Below are 20,854 nucleotides of genomic sequence, written 5' to 3'. Positions count from 1 at the left end.
AAGTGAAGGATCATATCATTGTAATTCTGAATGGGTTATAAACATCTAAATTTATATTTTAGAAGTTAAAATGTTTAAAGCTTTGCATTTAATGAATGAAAAATAAATAAAGAACTATATGTTAAAGGCCTTTTTATTGGAGTATTTTATGTATTAGTTTATTTCAATTTACCAAAAGCATTTGTGAGATATTCTTGAAACACACAATTTATAACTTTTTTTTTAAAAAGTGTTCAAAATTAATATTATATTTACTACTTCCTCCTCCACTCTCAAAAAAAAAATATATTTAAGTATATGCATATATACTTAACAGATATTGTGGGGCCATTTATCACCACAGCAAAAGTGGCTGGAAGAGACCACTGCTACAACTCAGGTAGACTGTTTACCTAAAAGTTGCTCAGGCACTAATACTTAGGCTTTTGAAGCCTCTTTTATATCAAATAACAAATATTACAAATAGATATATGATAAAATATATGAACAGCTTTTGTAGCAAGGAGAGGAGCATGGGCAGAAGAATGCCCTTACAGCCTGACTAGATGTTTCAGCAGTGGGCATCAAGATGATAGAATCCAAACTGCTTTTTCTAGGAATTTCACATAAAGCAGAACAGTGTCATGGGGAGGATGTGACAATATTATGCCCTTGATCTTCTACCATCAGTGTCCTGTAGGCCTGAGGATATGGTATGATTTTGAGAAATAAGAGAGAGAGAGAGAGAGAGAGAGAGAGAGAGAGAGAGAGAGAGATGGGAATTCCCTGAATCAAAAGAGCTAACAGGCTCTTTATTCCAGCATCCTAATCACAGAACTCATGCATAAATGGGGGCAGCCATCTACTCCTCCCTCTCTGTGCTCTGAAGGAGTGGCCACCATGCAGTGTAGTAATACACCCTTATCTGGAACAGTGCTCTGGGCACATTTAGCATGAGCAAGACTCTCTGATAAGGATATGAATACCTGGGCTCTGATGGAGCTGAGTTGTGAGGCTGGTGCTAAGCTGTTCGCTGGTGTAAGTAGGATCTGAGAAAGTTTTTTCTAAGACAGGTAGGAGAACTTGTCTGCAGGCACACTCATGGTTAAGGCAGTGGCAGCCCTTATACAGTAGGGGCCTTATGCACCACGAATGTAGGGCCTTGCATCATGTCCAAGCAATGCTCTGGAGACCGACAGCTATTCGTTTTGGGCCATTAGCTTTTACCTTTTGCTTATGTAGCCTTTGTTATTTGCCCATTTTACAGCCTGCCCTTTTTCCTTTCTTCTGTGCCTTGCTAAGCTCCAAGCCAGAAAAGATGAACTTACAAAATAACATTCATTATTACAATTTTTTTTTTGCATAACGTTTTGCAAAACTATCGTAGACTGCAATACAAAGTGAAAAATATACTGCTAGGCTATATATTGTGAACAACAGCATACACTTACATTGAAGTCTCCGGGATGTGGCTGCGACTGGATTTCACCCTTTTGCTTTTTGCTGGAGGAGATGGAAGGTAATAGACTGCTGCCATTAGGTCTGCTGGAGGAAGTTAAATCATCGTTGGAGTATTTGTGTTTTGATGCATCAGAGAGGGGAGAGACGGGTGACCGAAGCATTTTCTCATTTTTATTTATTGGTATTGCCAAGCTGGAAATGGAAATTACAGTAATGGAGTGTCACAAAGCTGGCTTTGAGAGAAGTAAATGTTTTATATATTACCAAAACTTTGAATTTAAAACCTGCTGGCAGGATAAAGTCTATTGGTATCTGGAAACAAGTGTACAGTGTTGGGACCAAGAGTTCATTTACAAATTTGTATCATGTTTCTTCTCTTTCCCTTCAAGGCAAATTGTAATTCTGGAGTTAATATAAAGTCCGTATCACAGTACTTGAAAAAAAAAATACAGAGATAAATGGCCACTTGCTCACCATTTCTTAAGGGATAGCTGGAGACGAAGATTAGGCTCTGAAGTGTAAGTTCAGGTTATGGGGCCCTATTTCACCGTTACAGGTGACAATTTATAAGCCAAGGCAATAAAACCATATGTGAGCTAAAACAGGAAATGTGTTTAAAGATGACTGGCTTGTTTTTGTGCTCACTGCCCAGCCTTTGGTAGCACTGTTTATACTAATCTAATACAGATTTTGAAGACAAAGAAAGATAGGCTGTTAGTGCAGACAAAAGGAAGCATATGCAAACAGTAGATGCAGAGAAATGTGAGCTGCTCTGTCTTCTAAAGCAGAAAGCTATAACACAGACAGTATTTTCAGCTTTCATTTGTTCAAGAGAAGCTTTGGATGAAGAGAAGTCAGACCATAAAAATATGCCCAGAAATAAACTTCAGATGCACTAACTTGAAGAAAATATTTAGCTGAAAATCTTAAAGCAACACACAAAAATTGCAAGTTTTTTAAGGAGACAGTTGACATTAAGACTAAAACTGCAATTAAGGTCAGAGAGACTATTTTAACACTATACCTTTCCCTGTCACATTCCCCTTTATTCAGACTATTACTTTTTATGGACAATTCTCACTTCTTTATAGTTACTGTATCAGACAATATACACTTAATGGAATTGCAAAAAAGAATACAGTAAGAACTATACTTCACCTCTGCACATAATTTCAGGGAACAGGGCTAATTAAATGTGCTCTTATCATACATTTGTCCATTTATCTGGCAAGTCTTTAAAAACTAGCTGTAAAAGAAGCCATGAATTGTAATTCAGAACCTTTACTGTTTCGCAGCACGTAGTACCTTTAAAACACTGTGTCAACTGTTTTGCTTTAATGACCGATGCTGTTTACAAAAGCAAAACTCTGGGTGTGTAAGACAGACAACTGTGCCTTTCTTCTCCCTCTAAGAAAAATAAGATCTTTAGCACTATGTTGAATGTGCAGGCTGATACCGTAATTTCTTTTCCTCTTTTCAAACATAAACCCATGGCTTGGCTAACCATGTTTACACATCACTGTCAAAGTGGGGGCCTGAAGCATCCAAGAGAAGCCACAGCTCTTTAGAAATGTACCCAAGCCTCAAAAGCTTGGCCCAGAGCTTGCGAGAAGTAGCTGCAATTTGTAGTTTCAACTGCTCACCTTCCACATGGCCTTTGGCACGTTGAGTAGGGCCCACCTAAACTTACTGTGAGCAGTCAAAGCACAGCAGCACATTTTCTTACACTGAGAAGCCATGCAACCTGCAGCAAAGGACAGTCTCAGAGCTGTCATCTGCTGGAAATGGACAGATTGTGGCATCTCATATAGGTGCAAGATATTTGGGGTATCTCTGCCTGACCCTGCAGCCTTTCTTGTCAAACAGGACCTTACTTAGTCTGCACCTCAGGCTCTAATTCCACAGAACAAAATGCTCATGTCTGTAGGTGGTTTTGCTCCTCCCTTTGCTACCAGACCTCAGCTGTGCTGCCAAAACTGTCTGGGCGACTGTACTGGGAGATGAATAATAATAATTGGGACAAAAAATCCCCAAAAAAACAAAACGAAGGAAAAAAAGAAAAATAAAATGGAAAAAGAAAAAGAGGAAAAAGAGATAGAAAAAGAAAAAAGGAAAAGGAAAAAAGACAAAGAAAAAGAAAATAGGAAAAAGGATAAAGAAAAAGAAAAAAAAAGGAAAAAATAAAGAAAAAAGGAAAAGGAAAAAGGAAAAGGAAACAGAAAAGGAAAAGAGAGTTCTGGTTCCAAACAAGTTTCCTGAGTGTATTTACAGGAGATCCTCACAGGCATCTCTGGTGGTGTAACTGGAGAGGGGATGTGACAACATGAACAGCTTGCTGTTGCAAGAGTACCAGGAGGTCCTGATATCTGCGCTGTTGTTTAGCTACAGCCTCGGTAGCCCTTCCTCAGCTGTGGGAATATTAGCATTTGATATCATGTCCTACACTAGCACAAACCACAGAAACATCTTGGAAGCAGAACAAATCAGGAAACAATTAGGAGGCAAACATACATTTCAAACATTCTTTGTTTCTTTAATATACTGTTGTTACCAGAAGAACTGACTATAATGTTAAGAAAAACACATATTATTGACCTGCTTCCTGCAAGCACAGAATTAACCCTGTGACACAGCAAGCTATGACAGCCATGCTACTCTCTGAAAATGAATGCAGTGTAAAATGTGACACTGCAGTAAGAGGAATGGCATGTCTGCATGCTGTCACCCACAATAAAGCAAACTGTTCTGTGTATTGTTTTCACTATATGAAACGTATGTGACATGTCAGCACAAAGAAATTGAATGCATATTTTTGAATAACCACTATATATATTAGTTTTTGCCATGATTTTTTCCAGTATTAATGACAAGAGTTGCTCAAGCTCATCAGTGATATGTACAATAGAAAAGCCTACTATAAAAAATACAAGTATTTTCTTATTTTACAGTAGTTTCAGCCCAAGAGATATCCTGATACTATCAGAAAAATGATTTTAAAAAAAATACTGATGACCAGCATTTACCAAGCAGCATGCAGCTGAACTCTGAGAAGACGCATGTCTAAGTTTGACTTCTGGAAGCCTCCAGAGAAACTCAAGTGTGATTGCTCTGACATTGACAGGGGTCTGTGTGCATAAACCATGCCAGCAAGTGCTAAATATTCATCTTTTTTTTTTCATGCCCTACATCCTTTTAAAATTTCACCTTTTTAAAAGTCTAAGTTCCTTGTCCTAGAGCACTTGCTAATTACACAGAATGGAATGCTTGTAATCTCAAAAACAGTGGATCTCAAATATATTCTGGAAAGGATTGCAGGCATTGTTATGAATATGTTTTCAATGTTTTCCACAGAGCTGATACATAATTCTATGTATACAGTCAAACTTTAAGCTTGAAACTCGCAGCACTATAAGGTAAGGGCTATAAGATGGTTGTATATGTGAACTGGTACCTACAATACAGCGTTTATGACTATGTCTCAGACAATCACACTGCTCTAGCTATAATTACTCATTCCATGAGTCTCACACTTGAGCTCACAACTTCTTTGTGCAACAGGACAAAAATGCAAGTACATGAATATGTCAGGAGCTACTAACTTGTTCATTAAACCGGAACAATGGAGACCGTAGTGGGTAATTTTTCAACATAAAATATAATAATTAAAAAATAAATCCCAATTAAGTAAAAAATAACACACAGCATTAAACTGCAACAGTTTGTACAACTGAGTGATAAATAAGAAGGGAAAGACTTACCTATTTTCATTCATATTGCAGTGATTTGCTGTTGTGATGCTGTGGGCAGAGGCAGCTAATCGTGAAGAACTCTCTTGTTCTAAGTGAGTTTTCTTGATGTCTCTGCACTCTTCCTCATTCTCACACTGAGTGAAAAGTAATAATTTTGTAGGTTTTGGATTTACTACAGATCCAAAAGTATTTCAACAAGTCAGGGGCTGGTATTTTCTGTCATTTTGTTACAATGATAATTTCTTTGAGTGTATACTAACATGGATCAGAGATGATTGGTCCATGTCTTAAGAAAATAAAATCTAAAGAGTCAGTGTGTAAACAAATGAGAACTGTATAAAACTTGAATTGTTTCCACCACTTCACCACTTGAAACAGGGCTGCTACCTTTCAGATACTAAAAAAAACCCCAAAAATGAAGTAAGATTAAACAACAGGGAAGACTGCTTTAGATAAATGGTCCTCAAAAATACACAGATCCATCTGCGCATGTACGGTAGCTCAGAGGGCAACAGACGACTGCACAGCAAAACTGTCTGGAAATTGAGCAGATGGCGATTTCAGTTTGGAGTCACTTTTGGGGTCAGATCAGTACAAACAGACCAGAAAGCCTGCTTGGTGGGCAGCTGTGGCCATGAAGCAGAGGGGGTTTTCTCCTTAGCACCAGAAAGTGTGTGGGAGAGATTAGGTGGAGGGGTGGATGTGATCAGAGGGCTGTGCTCACCTGGCTGCTGTGACAGTGCTGCTGGGGAGGGGGCAACTAATGGACTGTGGTCCCACTTCTACAGAGCCCTGAGGGAAAAAGGGGCCAACAGGGCGTGAGGGAGGCAGGTTCCAGAATCAGGCTGGTACCAGGTTTCCATGAGTGAACCCCCACAAAGCCAGGGCTCCCTGCTGGGGCTGAAGGGTTTGCCTCTTGCTGACAATCTAAGGGGAAAAAAGATGCTGCCTCTTCTTTTACCGCACACGCAGTGATACCATGCAGACGATGTAGATAGCTGTCCCTTTGCTGACCTGAGCATCACTTCCAAATGCTCAGTTTTTTAAGAGAAGCCTCATGAGGGAAAACTATCCTACTAAAAATGCAGTGCTTTCGCTAAGCACGCAAAGGCATGTGAATGCTGTCTCCAAGGGGCTGTGATCCCTCGTGATCAGGAGTTTCATCACCTCCTGGGATGGCAACTCCCCCTGGGGTTTGGCCAGTCCCTACGTGGAGAGCAGGGACAAATCCCAGCTCTGAAATGCTGTCCTGGAGAAGACACTGCCATCGAGCACTGGATGTGGGCACAAGTGATGCCTGCCTCCCACTTGCTGGAGGCTCCCCTACCCCTTCTAATCGGTCCCCCAGAAGCTCACCTTGCGTTTCCTTCTAGATTTCGGTAAACCCTTCTCTGCGGGGGGTTCAGCACTACTACCCTGCGGGAGGCTGGCCGCCTGGTTTGCTTCGGCGCTCATGGCCAGCGGTTCTTCGGGCAAACGCTCTGGAATCCTGGACAAAAGAGCCAAGTCAATGTTGACCCACAGCGACTTTACCTCATCACTGTCTTTCAGAGGAGACAGGAGCTCATTCCTACCGAAAGGAACCAGGGTGTAAAACTGTTCCTCCAGCTCCTTTGCTATTTCAGTACTAGTCCTGGCATTAATTGAGCCAAAGGCACTGCAGCCGCCGTGGGGTTTGCTGGCGGTGCCGGTCCCCGCGTCCTTGGCACGCTGCTCGGACCCGGCTGCCGCTGGCGCCTTGGGCAGCGGGCGCTCCTCCCGCTCCGACTCAGAGCCGGAGTCAGAGGAGGATGAAGAGGATGAAGACTCGGTCTCGATGAACTCCTTGGATTTGGGCGCCGTTTTGCTCGGCCCCCGGGCCCGACGCTTCTCACCCGCTGCAGCTGAGCGGGGCTCCCGGCGATGCCCCGCTCTGCAGCCCCCGCCGCTGCCGGTGCCGCCGGGCCGGGCCCTCGGCGCCTCACCGGCAGTGCCTTCAGGGAAGCTGTGGCTCCGGGGGGGCTCCTCTGCGCCGGGGCACTGGGGACCGTCTCCGGCGGAGGTCCTCTCGGCTCGCCGCGGTGCCTTCTTTCCCGCTGCCCGCCTCGGGGGCGCGCCGTCGGCAGCGAGGGGTGACTTCTGCCGGCTGCCCTTGCTGCCGGGCGCTTTGCTGGCGGTCCTGGGCCGCGGCCCGTCCCCGGCGGCGGTGGCGGTGCGGCTCTCCCCGCTGCGGTGCTCAGCCGGGCCCTCCGCCGAGGCTTTCTCGCTTTCCTGCCGCTCGACTTTCACGCGGCCGTAGTAGGGATGGGCTTCCAGCGCTGGGCCATCTTGGTGGGTTAGGATGGGTGCTTTGTGCGTGGTAACTTTATTCAGCCACTTGTCCAGCTGCCACTTGTTGGACGACGGCGGCTCGGGCTGAAAGCCAAACAGATGGACACGAGCTTAGTGCCGACACCCTGCTGCCCCCACCCCGGGGATCCCTCAGGGGCGCAGAAACGCCGTGTCCCTCCTAGTACCACAGAGATTTTCCTCTGGACCAAGAGCCACCCCCAGTCTACAGCAACCCCTGGGCACTGGCCCTGTGCGGCAGGACAGGGCTCGTGGGGCATGCCTTGCAAGTGGGGATGTTTTTGGTTTCAGAATGGCATTGGAAAAGAGGATGGCTTCTGTGATTCGTCATTTCCCAGGGTGATTCACACAGCACAGTGGCATTGGCTTTACTGGGAAACACTTCTAAGTTTCCAAATAGAAAAAAAATGTAATGGCGATAGGAAGAAATGAAAACAAGGCAGAGTACAAGGGAAGACAGCTAGTAGGAAAGCTAGGGACATGTATTCTGTGTCCTGTGCCATCACAGTAAATACAGAAAGTATTTTAAGAAGCATTTGGTGGGGAGTTGGAGGGCTAACCAGGCGATTTATGTAATCTGCCTGGTGTTGATGTTATAATCCTCTGAGATCCCACAAACATTTGTTGTGTGGTGGTGCTGTCAAGTTCTCATTTTGGGAGTATTGTGCGGCTGTTAGTTTTTCTCTTCATTTCTGTCACAACACCATCACGTTATAAGAGAGCATCTAAAACATAATGGTGTTTGGACAGTGAAGAAGTGGGATAATCATGATTTCAAATGTAACCACAGCTCAGGTGATGTTATTTCTGAATAATATGCGACTGTTTTCTAGTGCTTCTTGCAATCAGTAATTTGAACGTAATAAAATGAAGAGGAAAGGAAAAAAAATCAAAAAGAAATAAATGATGGAGTAGATGGCCAGCCATAACCTAACCTCACAGAAGTGAAAGTGAAAAGTCTCCTAATTTCCTCAACTGCAACCAAAATTTGATTCACTAGGCTACTGCATATGAATAATCAAAAAGTGTGTCATAAGTCAAACATAAAAGCCATCAGTGCTCTGTAAGAAAGTTTGCTCAAGAGAGAATATCCACAGTATCTAACTTAAAAGAGTCTCTTACTTCTTTTTTAAAGTAGATGCCTGAGGGCAACACAGGTTTTCTGCACAGCCAAGGGCGCCTCCAGAATCACCCACTGAGGGTTGTATTCACTCTACATGGAGCAAAGGCTCCTAAAATAAGCAAAAAAATTAAGACATCGAAATTCATATGATAAGAATATTCCTTCTAGCAAAAGTGTCTAGCTTACTTATTATTGAGCTAGCCAAAACCTATGGGAAGTTTGCTGGATTGCCTAAAGTTTATTTCTTTTAAAGCACACTCCCTAATATCTTACATGAGGAATTTCTTTCCTGATTTGTAAATCTTGAAAATGGATGGTCAATATTTCTCTTGGATGAAGCTGTATTTTTACAACTCTTAACTCTTTCTCTAAAGTGAACAACACTTTTTTTTAATTGTTGTTGAAAACACATATAGGTTTGTTTGGTGCCATTCATTGTGCACATACTGAATTTACTAGATATATAATAAAAGGTTCTATATACATGGAAGTCTTTCTACTGTTCAGGTGTATTTAAGAAAAAGGACATACACCAGAAGCACATGGGGAAAAATATACCTCTGCCCATAGTATAGGTCAGAGTGAGTGTTGCTTGAAAGTTCAAAAAAATTCCAGTTTTTATGTTACATCCCATTCTGCTTCTTTATGTACCTTGTAATTCTTGAAAACAGTGGTTCACCAAATATGGATTTCAAGGGGTCACAGTAAACCAGCAGAAAACAGTGATTAAGTGCTACACTGCTATAACTTGGCAGTGCAGTACTTTCCTAGAGTGGTATGTCTGCTATTTAGGCAGAATAACTATAGTCCCATCAACCTATTAGCCAACTATGAAGTCCAATAAAAAGGATCAACAGTGTTGCCAGCTTTACTGATTTTGTCAGGAGTTTCAGGTGCACTTTTGCGGTTTATTTAAAGAAAAATTTAAATCCTTGTGGCTGCTGGAAAAAATCCTTAAGATCTGTCTGCTAAAAAAATCCCTTAAGATGCATCTGCCAAAAGCAAAATGCCTACAGCCTATCGGGTAAATTAAAAGAATCCAAATTTAAAAAATCAGAATTTTAAAACTTTCCCCACTAATTTTAGGCCCTGGTGCAGTTTTGGAATATTTGAGATTGTCAGTGTATATGAGCGATGCCAATTCATTTTTGGAAATAATTTATTCAATCGATTGTTCTACCTGAAAATTACTGTACTTTGAAATCAAGTAAAAAAAGAAAGTACCTTGTGAGGGAACAAAATCATGACAGCCAAGAATGAATATCAGGCCTGGTAAAAAAAGGGATTGGGAACATTCCTTTGAAAGTTTTTGCCAGTCCATTTTACATGCCTAATTGTAATAATCTGTGGGAGAAAAAGAAAATCCCTAATTCTCCACTCCACATCATCCCTCTTAGTATGTTACATACCATTTTATGGAAGAAAAGTTGGTTTGCTTGAACTGGAAATTTTTCAGCAGCACATAAGGATGGAAATGAATATACATGACCAGAGTATTCTGATATCAGAATGTTCTCTGCCCTTTGGTTTTTGTGTCATGGAATTGGGCTGCCCCCAGGGCCTTTTAGAGAACTGGCCAGATTTAAATTGGAGTAAAGTGCCCAGTAACAGGAACAACACTCTGTGATCAGCTGACTTGCAATTAAATATAGGCTTGGCATGAAAACCCAAGCCAGGAAACTTAACAGGACACAGATAGTTTTGGGGATCAATGCACCACAGACATACACATGTGCCAGGCTTCATGGAGAAACAGAAGGATGTGATACATTTCCTTAAACGTGGGTGGATTCATCTGTACAATACAGACACCTATATCTGAGCAAGTCAACAAGTTCCTTCTCCAGTCAGTGGACTGCTCTTGTAGGGTGTGAAAAATTCCATCTTGAAATAGACATCTGAAATAGACCAGATCAGCTGGGCCCCAAAAACGTCTTTTCTTCGCCACAGACTGTAAGGGGAGGCTGAGGTGATGAGCAGATGTAGGTATCTACAGCAGAAGTGTGCAAATTTAGGTGGGATGACTCCCACACGGCGTATCTACATATCTCAGATCTCTTCAAGGCTGCAAGTGCAACCAGAGGTACGAGTGGCATACATCCAAAAAGCAACTTTTGTCAAAACACTATCCAGAAACACTTCCTGGGGTAAAGGGCTGTTAAACAATGTCAGTGTAATGGGGTCACTCTACATTTGTGAGGCACCTAAGGTGTGGCTAACATGGTAAACTTGAAGCATGACACCACTTTCACTCAGATATTAGATAGCCTATGTGCATGGACTTAGCCCACTCTGGGTAGGACTGAGCTATTTGCCATCCCTGCAGTCTACTCTGCCTATTGTAAATCCACAAATTCACATACGCATTTAACCTTATGGTAACTTGCTTGGGCTGCCCTGCTGTCAAATACTTCATTCAGGGCAATTCCCTTACAAATCTGGTGCTTTCTCGTTATATTTAAGGCATGGACGGCGATGATGATGATGACGAAGAAGATGATGGTGATTCTTCTTATTATTACTACTTTATTGATACTGTTAACACTGTTGCTAGTGCTTTAACAAGTTAGAACTGGGGATTCCCATATGTTAGGCACAGCACAGTTATACTCTATGAGGTGGTTCTTGCCACAGAGAGTTTTCTCTGGAGGGAAGAGAGAGCGTAGTTTGTAGTCTTACTCAAAAATAGTCCACAGGACAGCTCAAGCCCATGAATCCTATTTGCAAAGGTAGAGATAGTGTCTACAACTGGTCTAGTGGTAAAATCCCCTTTTCTTTTGTATATGTGAATCCTCAAAAAGGAGGAAGAAACTTTATTGGTTGTGAACTAGTCACAACAGCAGTCTGTAAAGGACACTGCAATCTGCTAAGTGGGGCTGGTGGGCTCAGAAAAGGGCATCTTTGTCTTCTGGACCGGTTACTGTTGAGTCTCCACTGATATCCTTTGTCCCATGTGATGGCTTCTCTGCTTCCTTCCTGCCCATTTTCCCCTCTTGTCATTCCCATAGTGGGAATTCACAGTTGTATAACCAAAGCCAGCTTTACTAAAGGTCTGCAGGATAATTCAATGGAACAAAGAACGAAAACTCCAAATTCTCAGTTTTAGAAATGTAGCTCTTTCTATAGATTTGACACCAAAGTTTTTTTCTACCATCTGAAATAATTGCAAGGACAAGACGTCATTGTTTTCCAGATTCCTCATTTATGACGTTAATTAAGGTCATTCAAAGAATTGATTACTTCAGCAAAGAAACAGGAGATAGAAGTCTCAGTCCCTTGTTCATAATTTTAGGTTTGGCAGTCCACAAACGTGTAACTACTCACAATAATGTTTGAGGCACCTTATTTGTCCACATCACTGAAACTAGTCTGAATGTTGTCTCCTGTTCTAGCTCAGACATTATTCTTAGTTTACTGCACACATAAAGTGTAGACAGCTGAGCTAGTCGCTACAGGCTCTAAATAGTCAATGGAAAGAAACAGACACTTTTAGGGTGCAATTCATCTAACCTACTTTATATGTATGCTTTACAATAAGCTGCTTTTACACTCTAGGCAACTGCATTTAGACACCTGAGGACCACTTCAAGATCTCAAAATGAGGTGAGGAAAAAATTACAGAAGAAATGAAACAGCAATTGAATTGTTATATAACCTCATATGCAGAAGATACACTGTCCTAGAAATAAAAATCTTTGAGTATATGCATGTAATATTTCAGATTATGAGAGAAAATAATGGTTTGCAGATTTCTAGATTAAGTTCCTCCCAATCTGGAAATATGGAGCACTGTGCTGGAGTACTCGAGTTCATTGTACCTGAATTTGCCAGTTAATGCTAAATCAAAAGCAAAGATATATTTACTTTTTTTGTCTTATGCAATAGATTAAGTTCATTTTAAGACTAGTTCTGGAATTGAGTCTGCTACTTAAACTTAAGTGGACAGAACCTCCCTTCAAAGAGCTTCCAAGGACCTGTCTCTTTCCATTTACTGGTTAAGAAACTGGCATGTACTTTAGAAAGATGTCTTCACTGGGTGCATAAATGTAAGTTAAAGCATTTATGCAAAGCTGAAATGACTTCCAGTCAGAGACATCGTGTAAGCACATTTGAATTGGTGCCATCAGTCATACGATAGGCCTGGGAAAGCATTTGCCCTTGGGGAAAACACAGGTATCCCACTTCCCTGGGACACCCTGACCCTATCCATGTGTGCCATCTCCCATATCCCATCAAGGGATGAAAACGCCCTATGAAAATCACTGTAGCCTTCACATTTTTGGGTAATTTACATTTTTGTATATGCATGTTTCATACAGCATGTCCTAGAAGACAAACCGCACAAACATAATGCGAAGAGACAAGCAATCTGTTGGAGTGGTGCAGCTGTTTCGTGACAATGATCACTGACAACTCAGGCTCTGTACAAAAGTAGTTCCACAGATCTCGAGAGGATATGTATAAAATGCTTAAGAGGAGGCACTTCCTCCATGTTTCCATGACTCAATCCTCTGCTTGACTTTATGAAATCCATGACCTGCCTCAGTTAATTAACTTCACGCATTCCCAGAGGAATTGCTGCTCTCGAGTCCAAGCAGCATGGGTAACTGCCTAGATAGTAACCACTCTTCCATTCCTGGGTACAATGCTTCTCCTCCTTTCACCTCATATTTCCTTCCTCTCACAATGTTTCCTTCTCTTTCTTCTCTTTGCCCCTTTTATTCCACCTTTCAAGATCCCCCAGGGAGAGGAGAGACTAAGCATGAGATCTCTGCACTAATTCCAGTGCGGAATTAGGCAGAGAGAAAACAAGGTCTTAACAGGTCAGATGAGAAAGCTCAGAATGGGAAGTAAGACATGGGGTACCGCAGGGAGGGCAACAGGTAAGAAAGACTGGAAGGAAGAGAGAGACATGTAAGAAAGGGACAAAATGAGAGGAAAATTAACTGGAAATGGATCTGAAAATACTGTGAAGGAAAGACAGACAGGAAGATAAGTGCTAAATAAGGAACAAAAGCAACAGAACCTGAGAAAACTATATTAAGGATGTTTCTGTGAGTGCTGCATTTTGCCCGATTGGCTCCAAATAACCAAGGAAAAGATGAGGAAAGGTTTGCTGTTTTTTCAGTGTCATTTTTTTTGGGTGAGAGAATAGGTGAGGTATAGTTTTGGGGGGAGGACTCTGGTGATTGGATGCTTTATGCGGAGTAGGAAAATTCATTGACTGTATTTCATGTGTATTTACAATCTTGCCACTAAATTTTTGAATATTTTTACATACATTAATGTGTGTGATGTGGCTGTGGAGTTCATGGTTTAATTCTAAAGGTGTGTATTGACGAAAATATGTAGAAATGTCAATCCTGGTAGAAAAGCAGAGCAGAGAAAGTAGCTTTGTTGTGTCTGTTGATCCTTCTGTAGAGGTGAAAGCAGGTGGTGTCAGTACTGGCAGCTTAATTGTAGTTTGGCTAGGGCTTGTCTACATGTGGAAATTTTCAGTACTAGCTTTCAAGATGACAAGTTTGGACTCAATGTTTTGCACCATGAGTAATTCAGTTTAGTCCATTTTGGAGGTGGATTAAAATAAATCACACAAAGGCAGCAGTAGGAGAGAATAATTCGCTTATAGAGTGAGGCAAGGGAAGTGTGTGAATGAAAACTGTTTTGCTTTAAAAATCCACCTGCAAACTGATTTTATAACAGCTTCCTGCATGGCGAAGCCTTTAGTTCCCTTGCAGTACTGGGAGCCCACATCAGGATTTAAACACTAAGCAAGTCATTGCTATGGAGGCAGAATTGCATAAAACTTCAAGCAAGCTGTGAGCTTTGCAAGGTGGTCCACTCATCTCCAATTTAAGCAAAACATCACAGGCTTATTTCTTTCTTCATTTTTGTTTTATATCCTTTAATCTGCCCCAGGATCCCCGGCCACTTGCATCTCACAGCATGCCAGGAGCAGGATACCTGGGCCCTTCTTTTCCATTTTTTTGTATATCTCCCCACAGCCTCCTTATGTTGGCTTGGCTGGGAAAAGGTCTGAGTGGGTGTAATAATGGAGTGCAAGAGCAGAAGCCCTTACCTCTGGGCTGGAGTAATGCGAGGGCTTGCTGCCGTCACTCTCGCTGGAGCTGCTTTCACTCTCTGAGTCAGACTCTGAGCTGGTCTCGGATTCACTGGAGCTGCTGCTGCTTGACCCCTTGCTGGAGAGTCCCGAGGCTCGGGCATTGGGCTGTGGCACCACCAGGCTGCCAGCCCCACACACAGCCCATCGGGGAGGGAAGAAAAGAAAACAGGAACATAAAAAAACCCACATGTAAAAACCATGGTGTTTTAGGGAGCATACCTCTCTGAATGCCTGTGAGCTTGTCTCTGCTGCTAACGAATGGTGAAGTGAGTTCAACATTACATTGCTATAATTGGGGGGGAAATATGGGATTACTCTCATATCCATTCAAATACATAGCTTTTGCCATTTCTTCTTCATCTGAGGGAGGGTCACGTTTTTGCTTTAGCTTGTCTAGACATTTTAAGATATATTAAAAATACCAAATGTTTGAAAAAACAGAGTACAGAAAGCAATTTTGCACTGTCTAATGAACACTCAGCACAGAGGTGGAAGCAGGAGATCAAAAAGATGAACAGTTCAACTGAGTTGAACCCCACACTACCAGTCATAAGTAGTAATAGCAATAACTGTAAAAATAACCATAATTATACATCTTCACTGGAGCTTCCAACCCCCATCTTCTGTTTTGCACACTTCTTCACCTACCCATAAACTGTTTGGTTACCTGTATATACCATCTTGATATTGACAACTCAAAATCTGAGATTCTCAGCTTACAAAAACTTGAAGAGCTCAGGGTTGTGTTTTTGCATGTCACCAGTGCAGTGCTTCCTAGAAGTTATGTTTGCATGCAAGTGTTCGTATTTTCAGGCTTGGCAGCAGAAGAAATGTATGTTTTCCTGAAATAGTTGACCATGCATATTAAAAATATCACAGTCATAAAGACCTGAGTGTGAAATATCTTATTAAGTCATCCAGCTTATTCCCCAGGCAATGGATGATTGTTCCCTATAGCAGGGTGCATTTTCTAGTCCAATTTGATTTTAAATTACTTGAATGCAGCTTTTACTTTCACCCTTGGGAAACTTCTCTGCAAACCAACTCAAATTCCACTGTCAGAAATTTCTTCTACATTCAACCTGAAGTTGCCCTTTTAAAATTTACTGTTGTTAGTTATTATTTCATCCTATTACTAATAGTTACTATGATAAATTATCCTCCTCCCTTTTTGCTTTCACATTTTTGCAGACTGTTTTTCTGCCCTGCTTCAGTCATCTTTCAGACAAGGCTTTACACATTTATGTCTTCTGATCTTTCTTCATAAGTCATTATCTCCAGGGATATGGGATCATTTTTACAGCTCTTTTCTGAACTCATTCCAATTCATCTATATCTCTCTGATAACAGGGTGCCCAAAACAGAGTGCAGCAGTATAGATGGGTTCTCACTAGAGCCCTACAATGAACGGCTATTACCTTCCTGCTCCTTGATACGTTGCTTCTGTAAACATATATCCAACCTGTGATGGAATGTATAGTCCATTAACACCCCTACCTCTCTTTCAACACTGCTTTCTCCAGAATTCCTCCACTGATAGCTACATTTTAGATTATTTGCTTCCAGGGAGATTAGCTTGCTTTTTTTCTTCATACCAGATCTCATTTTCTTCTTTACCGCACAAGCTTCTAGCTCCTTTTGATTTATTTCTCTGCCCTCGGAGGTGTCTGCAGCAACTTCTAATTTAGTATCAAATACAAACTTAATTAAATGGTTATTCACTTCCTTTTCCAGCTCATTAATGAGATCGTTAAATAAACCCCACATGAAACAAGCCAGTACCCTAATAACCATTTCTTCCCAAATCCATTCACTGGTGTTTATCATTACCCTTGTTTATGCTCCATCAGTCCAATATTGTGGCTAATTCAATGTGATCTTGGAGATGCATTTTGTGAGAAATAATATCTAATAATTAATTACAGTTCTGCTATGTTGCACCTAATGAATTGTCTTTACCTGCTAATAGTGCTTTTCATTACAGAAAACTGAAACCTGACACCTGACACAAGCCAAATATGACAGGCAGTTTCTGGGGCTTTGAAAAGAGGCCAGGCCATCAGAGATGCAGCTTCAACTCCATGATTCCCCACAGCTGCACACTTTCTGGCCCTCTTCCTGCCTCCCCTAACATATGCCAAATTTTCCCCTCTGGACTACCTGTCTTGCACAAGCCAACACTCCCACAACATTGCTTTTACTTGCAGCATCCCCTTGCTAGGAAGTGGCACAGCTGCCCATGGCTTTCTTGCTCCAGCAGTTTCTGGTTGCTTGGGGAATCATGCTGCTGTTGGGGAGCTTTCTGCACCCTTTAAAGCACAGCAGGGCCAGGCAGTACAGAAAATCTCACCTGTGATCTCACCTTACTAATTAAAAGCAAGTCAAATAAACAGGAAAGGGAGGAGCTGACATCCATTTTTATTTTTGAGCATTATTTCCATCCTCGGAACTACCTGATGGTACAGAGATGGGCAGTCGTAAAAGCTCATGCTCCATCAGGATGGCTCCGTGCTACTCCTGGTTGCAGAAGTGCCTGCCAGCTCAGGGGAGGCAAGAGGTCTTTCTTCATGCACAGGCATTAAAGGTTAAAGACTTTAAAAACTTGTCGTTATTCATGACATCTTTTGTCTACCCATGTAACCGTGGTAAAGACAAGATTTTTGGGCAGCCATTTGTATAACATCATTAAGGCAGAGAGGTAACTGAAACAGAAACAGGTGATAAGCTTGTTAAAAAATTTTTCCTTCCTGCAGAAGGAAAACTGGTATTTTGTACATAGCTTTGGGACAATGTAGCTTTCCACTTGTACAGGTTGCCCAGTAAACTCTACATATAAGCTGCTAACTTGTATTAACAAGTCAATCCCTTGCTAATAAAATATTAAGAGCTGCATAAAAGCCATTATGAATAGGATTTGTGGGTTTGAATTTTTTTCTTTTTCTTTTTTCCCCCTTAAGAGAATATGAAAAGGTAACTGCCTTTTCTGACAGTGTAGCTTAGGGAATGCTTTTGACACTGTCCAACTCTGATGGATTTCCAGTCCTCTCCACAATGGCATTGTGACCTTTGCCTGAAAAGTTCTTCAGTATCACAAAACATCTGCACATTTATGCCCTGCCCTTAGTGACTGTGCTTTTAATTTTTAAACCATAATTTTTATTTGGCATTTACTGAAGTATTCAGAATTCCTATATAGGAGATAAGGGGGGAAAAGCCCCATGGTAATATTTCTTTCCTGCTGTGACATGAAATGTTTTTCTAGGCTGCTGAATAGAAATTGTTACTACAGCCATAGATATAAAATATAACTGTTGGACTCTTCACAAACATCTGGAAATCTATGTTTGCTGCTCTAATGGTAGCCAATATACTACAAAAAATAAGCATTATAATATTTTCCCATTCTGATAATACTTAAGTCTCCTGCCCCCCTTCTACCTTTTCCATTTTTAAATATAGCATATTCTTAAAAGGATCCTCATTATACCTAGTGACCAGGGGTAAAATCAGTTATATCTTTCTTCATGCATTTTTATTAAAAAGCAACCTTTTTTCTAATTGGTGACTTCCATTTTGGACTGCTCTTTCTGAAGGATGTAAGCAAGATCATGCAGTCGACCAATTTACATTTTAATGACTATGGCACATAACATTCGTGCATATTTTGCTACTGGCTTATGCCCCAGAATTAATTACCACATCACAGAAATTGTATTTTTATTTTACGGAATTAAACAACAATTTGGGTAAGAACCACTTTTCTTTAAAACTCTTGATCAGAACATGCACTCTCTGACTTAAGGGAGAGAGTAAATACCTTGTGAAGCTGCCAGAAGTTCAGAAATGCCTTGTAAAGCTGCCAAAAGTTCAGTAATAAGATCACTTAATAACCAGCACACCACCTGAAGTTTCTGATCAGATATCTCCCATCATCCTGGCTACATGGAACCTGGGCAACTAAATGCTGTGTAAGTCTCCAACAGCTTGTTTTCCTGCACTGTCTAGTGGTCAACTGACGCTTCTTGGAAAAACTGCAAGATACCTCATAGCCTCAATTTTTCTCATATGCACATAGGTTCAGAAACAGAGTGATTTGGGGAGATTAATACTTCTTTCCCACTCTAACTAACTTGTGATCCAAGTTGAGAGGTGGAGCCATCTCAATCCCTGGAGAACCTGAGAGGTTATTTATGATGGGACCTGTTATTAGCCCCATCAGGCTGCATGACCATGGCCAGCCTTTGAATGGCACCAAGGTGGTTTAAACATTTATCCAGGAAGGTGCAAGTGTTTGCTGTTCAGTTAGTGGAAACAGATTCCCAAATCAGATTGCTTTGCTGACCCTCAGGATACCTCTTTAGGTTAATCACGCTGTATCCGAGTCCTGCTCTATGCTTCATATTAAGCTGCTGCTTACAGCTGCACTACTTTCCATGGTAATAAATCATGGTGTTCAGTACTGGCCACAAGAAGTTCCCAGGCAGCTAGGCATATGCTGTATTGCAGGAATTCAGTCTCACAGACATACGGCATGGGTAAAGCTACAAGTAAAATTGATGCAGTTCTTTACCAAACTGTATTTGGTAACAATATGAGTTACAATATGAAGGCACTTTATACCTACTTTCCACAGGTATGAATGATTATCAAGAATGCAAAGCAAGAGAGAATCAGACCTTGGAAAAATGACTCAGCCAAGGAAACATATCAGAGTAAGCCTCTGAAATACTTTTCCAGCTGCAACAAAGGCTACGTAAACGCTCAAAGAATCATAGAATCAATAAGTTTGGAAAAGACGTCCAATATCATCAAGTCCAACCTTTGACCAAATACCACCACGCCCACTAAACTGTATCATGAAGTGCCACATCTACTCATTTTCTGAATGCTTCCAGGGATGGTGACACCATGACTTCCCTTTACCACTTTTTTAGTGAAGAATTTTTCCTAATATGCAACCTGAACCTCCCTTGGCACAACTTGAAGGCATTTTCTCTTGTCCTGTCTGTCGCTAGTTGCGTGGAAGAAGAGGCTGATGCCCACCTCACTACAACCTGCTTTCAGGTAGTTGTAAAGAGCAATAAGGTCTACCCTGAGCCTTCAGAGTAAACAACCCCAGCTCCCTCAGCTACTCGTCATAGGACTTGTGCTCCAGACCTGTCACCAGCTTTGTTGCCCTTCTCTGGACATGCTCCAGCACTGCAATATCCTTCTTGTAATGAGGTGCCCAAAACCAAACATAGTACTCGAAGTGCGACCTCACCAGTACCAAGCAGGGGGAAAATGCTTTATATTTTAGAGTCCAGTTGGTCTGGGTAATTTCACTTTGCAAGAACTATATCCAGAGCTTTCTAATTAGAAAGCTCACTGATATTGTAAGCTGTATTTCTTTTTGTGTCTGGAAATGAGACACTACTTATCCAGTGTCATCTGCATAGCTCTGATCATCTAAACTATTTTTCTTCTAAATTTCACCCTGTGGTACTATCCATCAAGCACTGTGCAACTATCAAGGGGGTCTGACTCCCCATAGGAGAGAGGAATGCAACAATTAGTGAGAAGAGCTGACTTGAATAAACAAATGACACTGTTAGGGATCACATTGTCAACACTGAGAGGTAGGCACGCAGAAGGTGATCTGAATTTGTACACGTCACAAACATTTGAGAAAATCCTAAGAAATACCATGAAATCCTATGAATACTTATAGTATTTGGAACACCCAGAAAATCTATCACTGTCTGAAAGATCAAGGCCAATTGTGGGAAAACAATACTCTGAAACAGACACCAATCCCTTGGCTGGTATAAACTGTCATAGCTCCATTGGTTTCAATTAGGTTACACTGATTTAAATTTGACAGTAAAACTGACCAAGACTCTGAAATGATATTTCAAATTCAGTGATGAAAACATGTTTAATGATTTAAAGGAGCTCTGTTGGCAGAGCCACTCTTTTTATTGCAGATTAAAGTATCTGAAGCACCTTCCCTTCTTCCCTTGGAGCCAACCTAAACCCCATCAAACGTCTTTTACAGAAAACTCTTTATCCTTTTGTTGTGATAAGCAAATTCCACATGGTGCTTCCTCA

At 41.4% G+C, this 20,854-nt stretch overlaps 1 protein-coding gene across 3 annotated transcripts in view; it reads right to left on the bottom strand.

Moving 5' to 3' along the window:
- The window catches only part of AFF3 (AF4/FMR2 family member 3), a 327,344-nt gene that overhangs the window by 30,218 nt on the left and 276,272 nt on the right, over positions 1 to 20,854 (bottom strand). For all 3 annotated transcript variants that reach the window (XR_003527462.1, XM_027641860.1, XM_027641875.1), the window contains exons 10-13: positions 14,720 to 14,885; positions 6,546 to 7,583; positions 5,199 to 5,323; positions 1,431 to 1,632 (exon numbers count right to left, since the gene is read on the bottom strand). Coding sequence is in view for 2 of the 3 variants with exons in the window: in XM_027641860.1 (XP_027497661.1) it covers positions 1,431 to 1,632; positions 5,199 to 5,323; positions 6,546 to 7,583; positions 14,720 to 14,885 (1,531 nt within the window). In the remaining variant the exon portion in view is untranslated. The remainder of the gene's footprint in view (positions 1 to 1,430; positions 1,633 to 5,198; positions 5,324 to 6,545; positions 7,584 to 14,719; positions 14,886 to 20,854) is intronic.

This window comes from Corapipo altera, unplaced genomic scaffold (assembly GCF_003945725.1).
Source record: "Corapipo altera isolate COAL_440 unplaced genomic scaffold, ASM394572v1 0, whole genome shotgun sequence".
In the NCBI taxonomy this organism is placed as follows: Eukaryota; Metazoa; Chordata; class Aves; order Passeriformes; family Pipridae; genus Corapipo; species Corapipo altera.
This window is presented reverse-complemented; position numbering and strand designations above follow the sequence as displayed.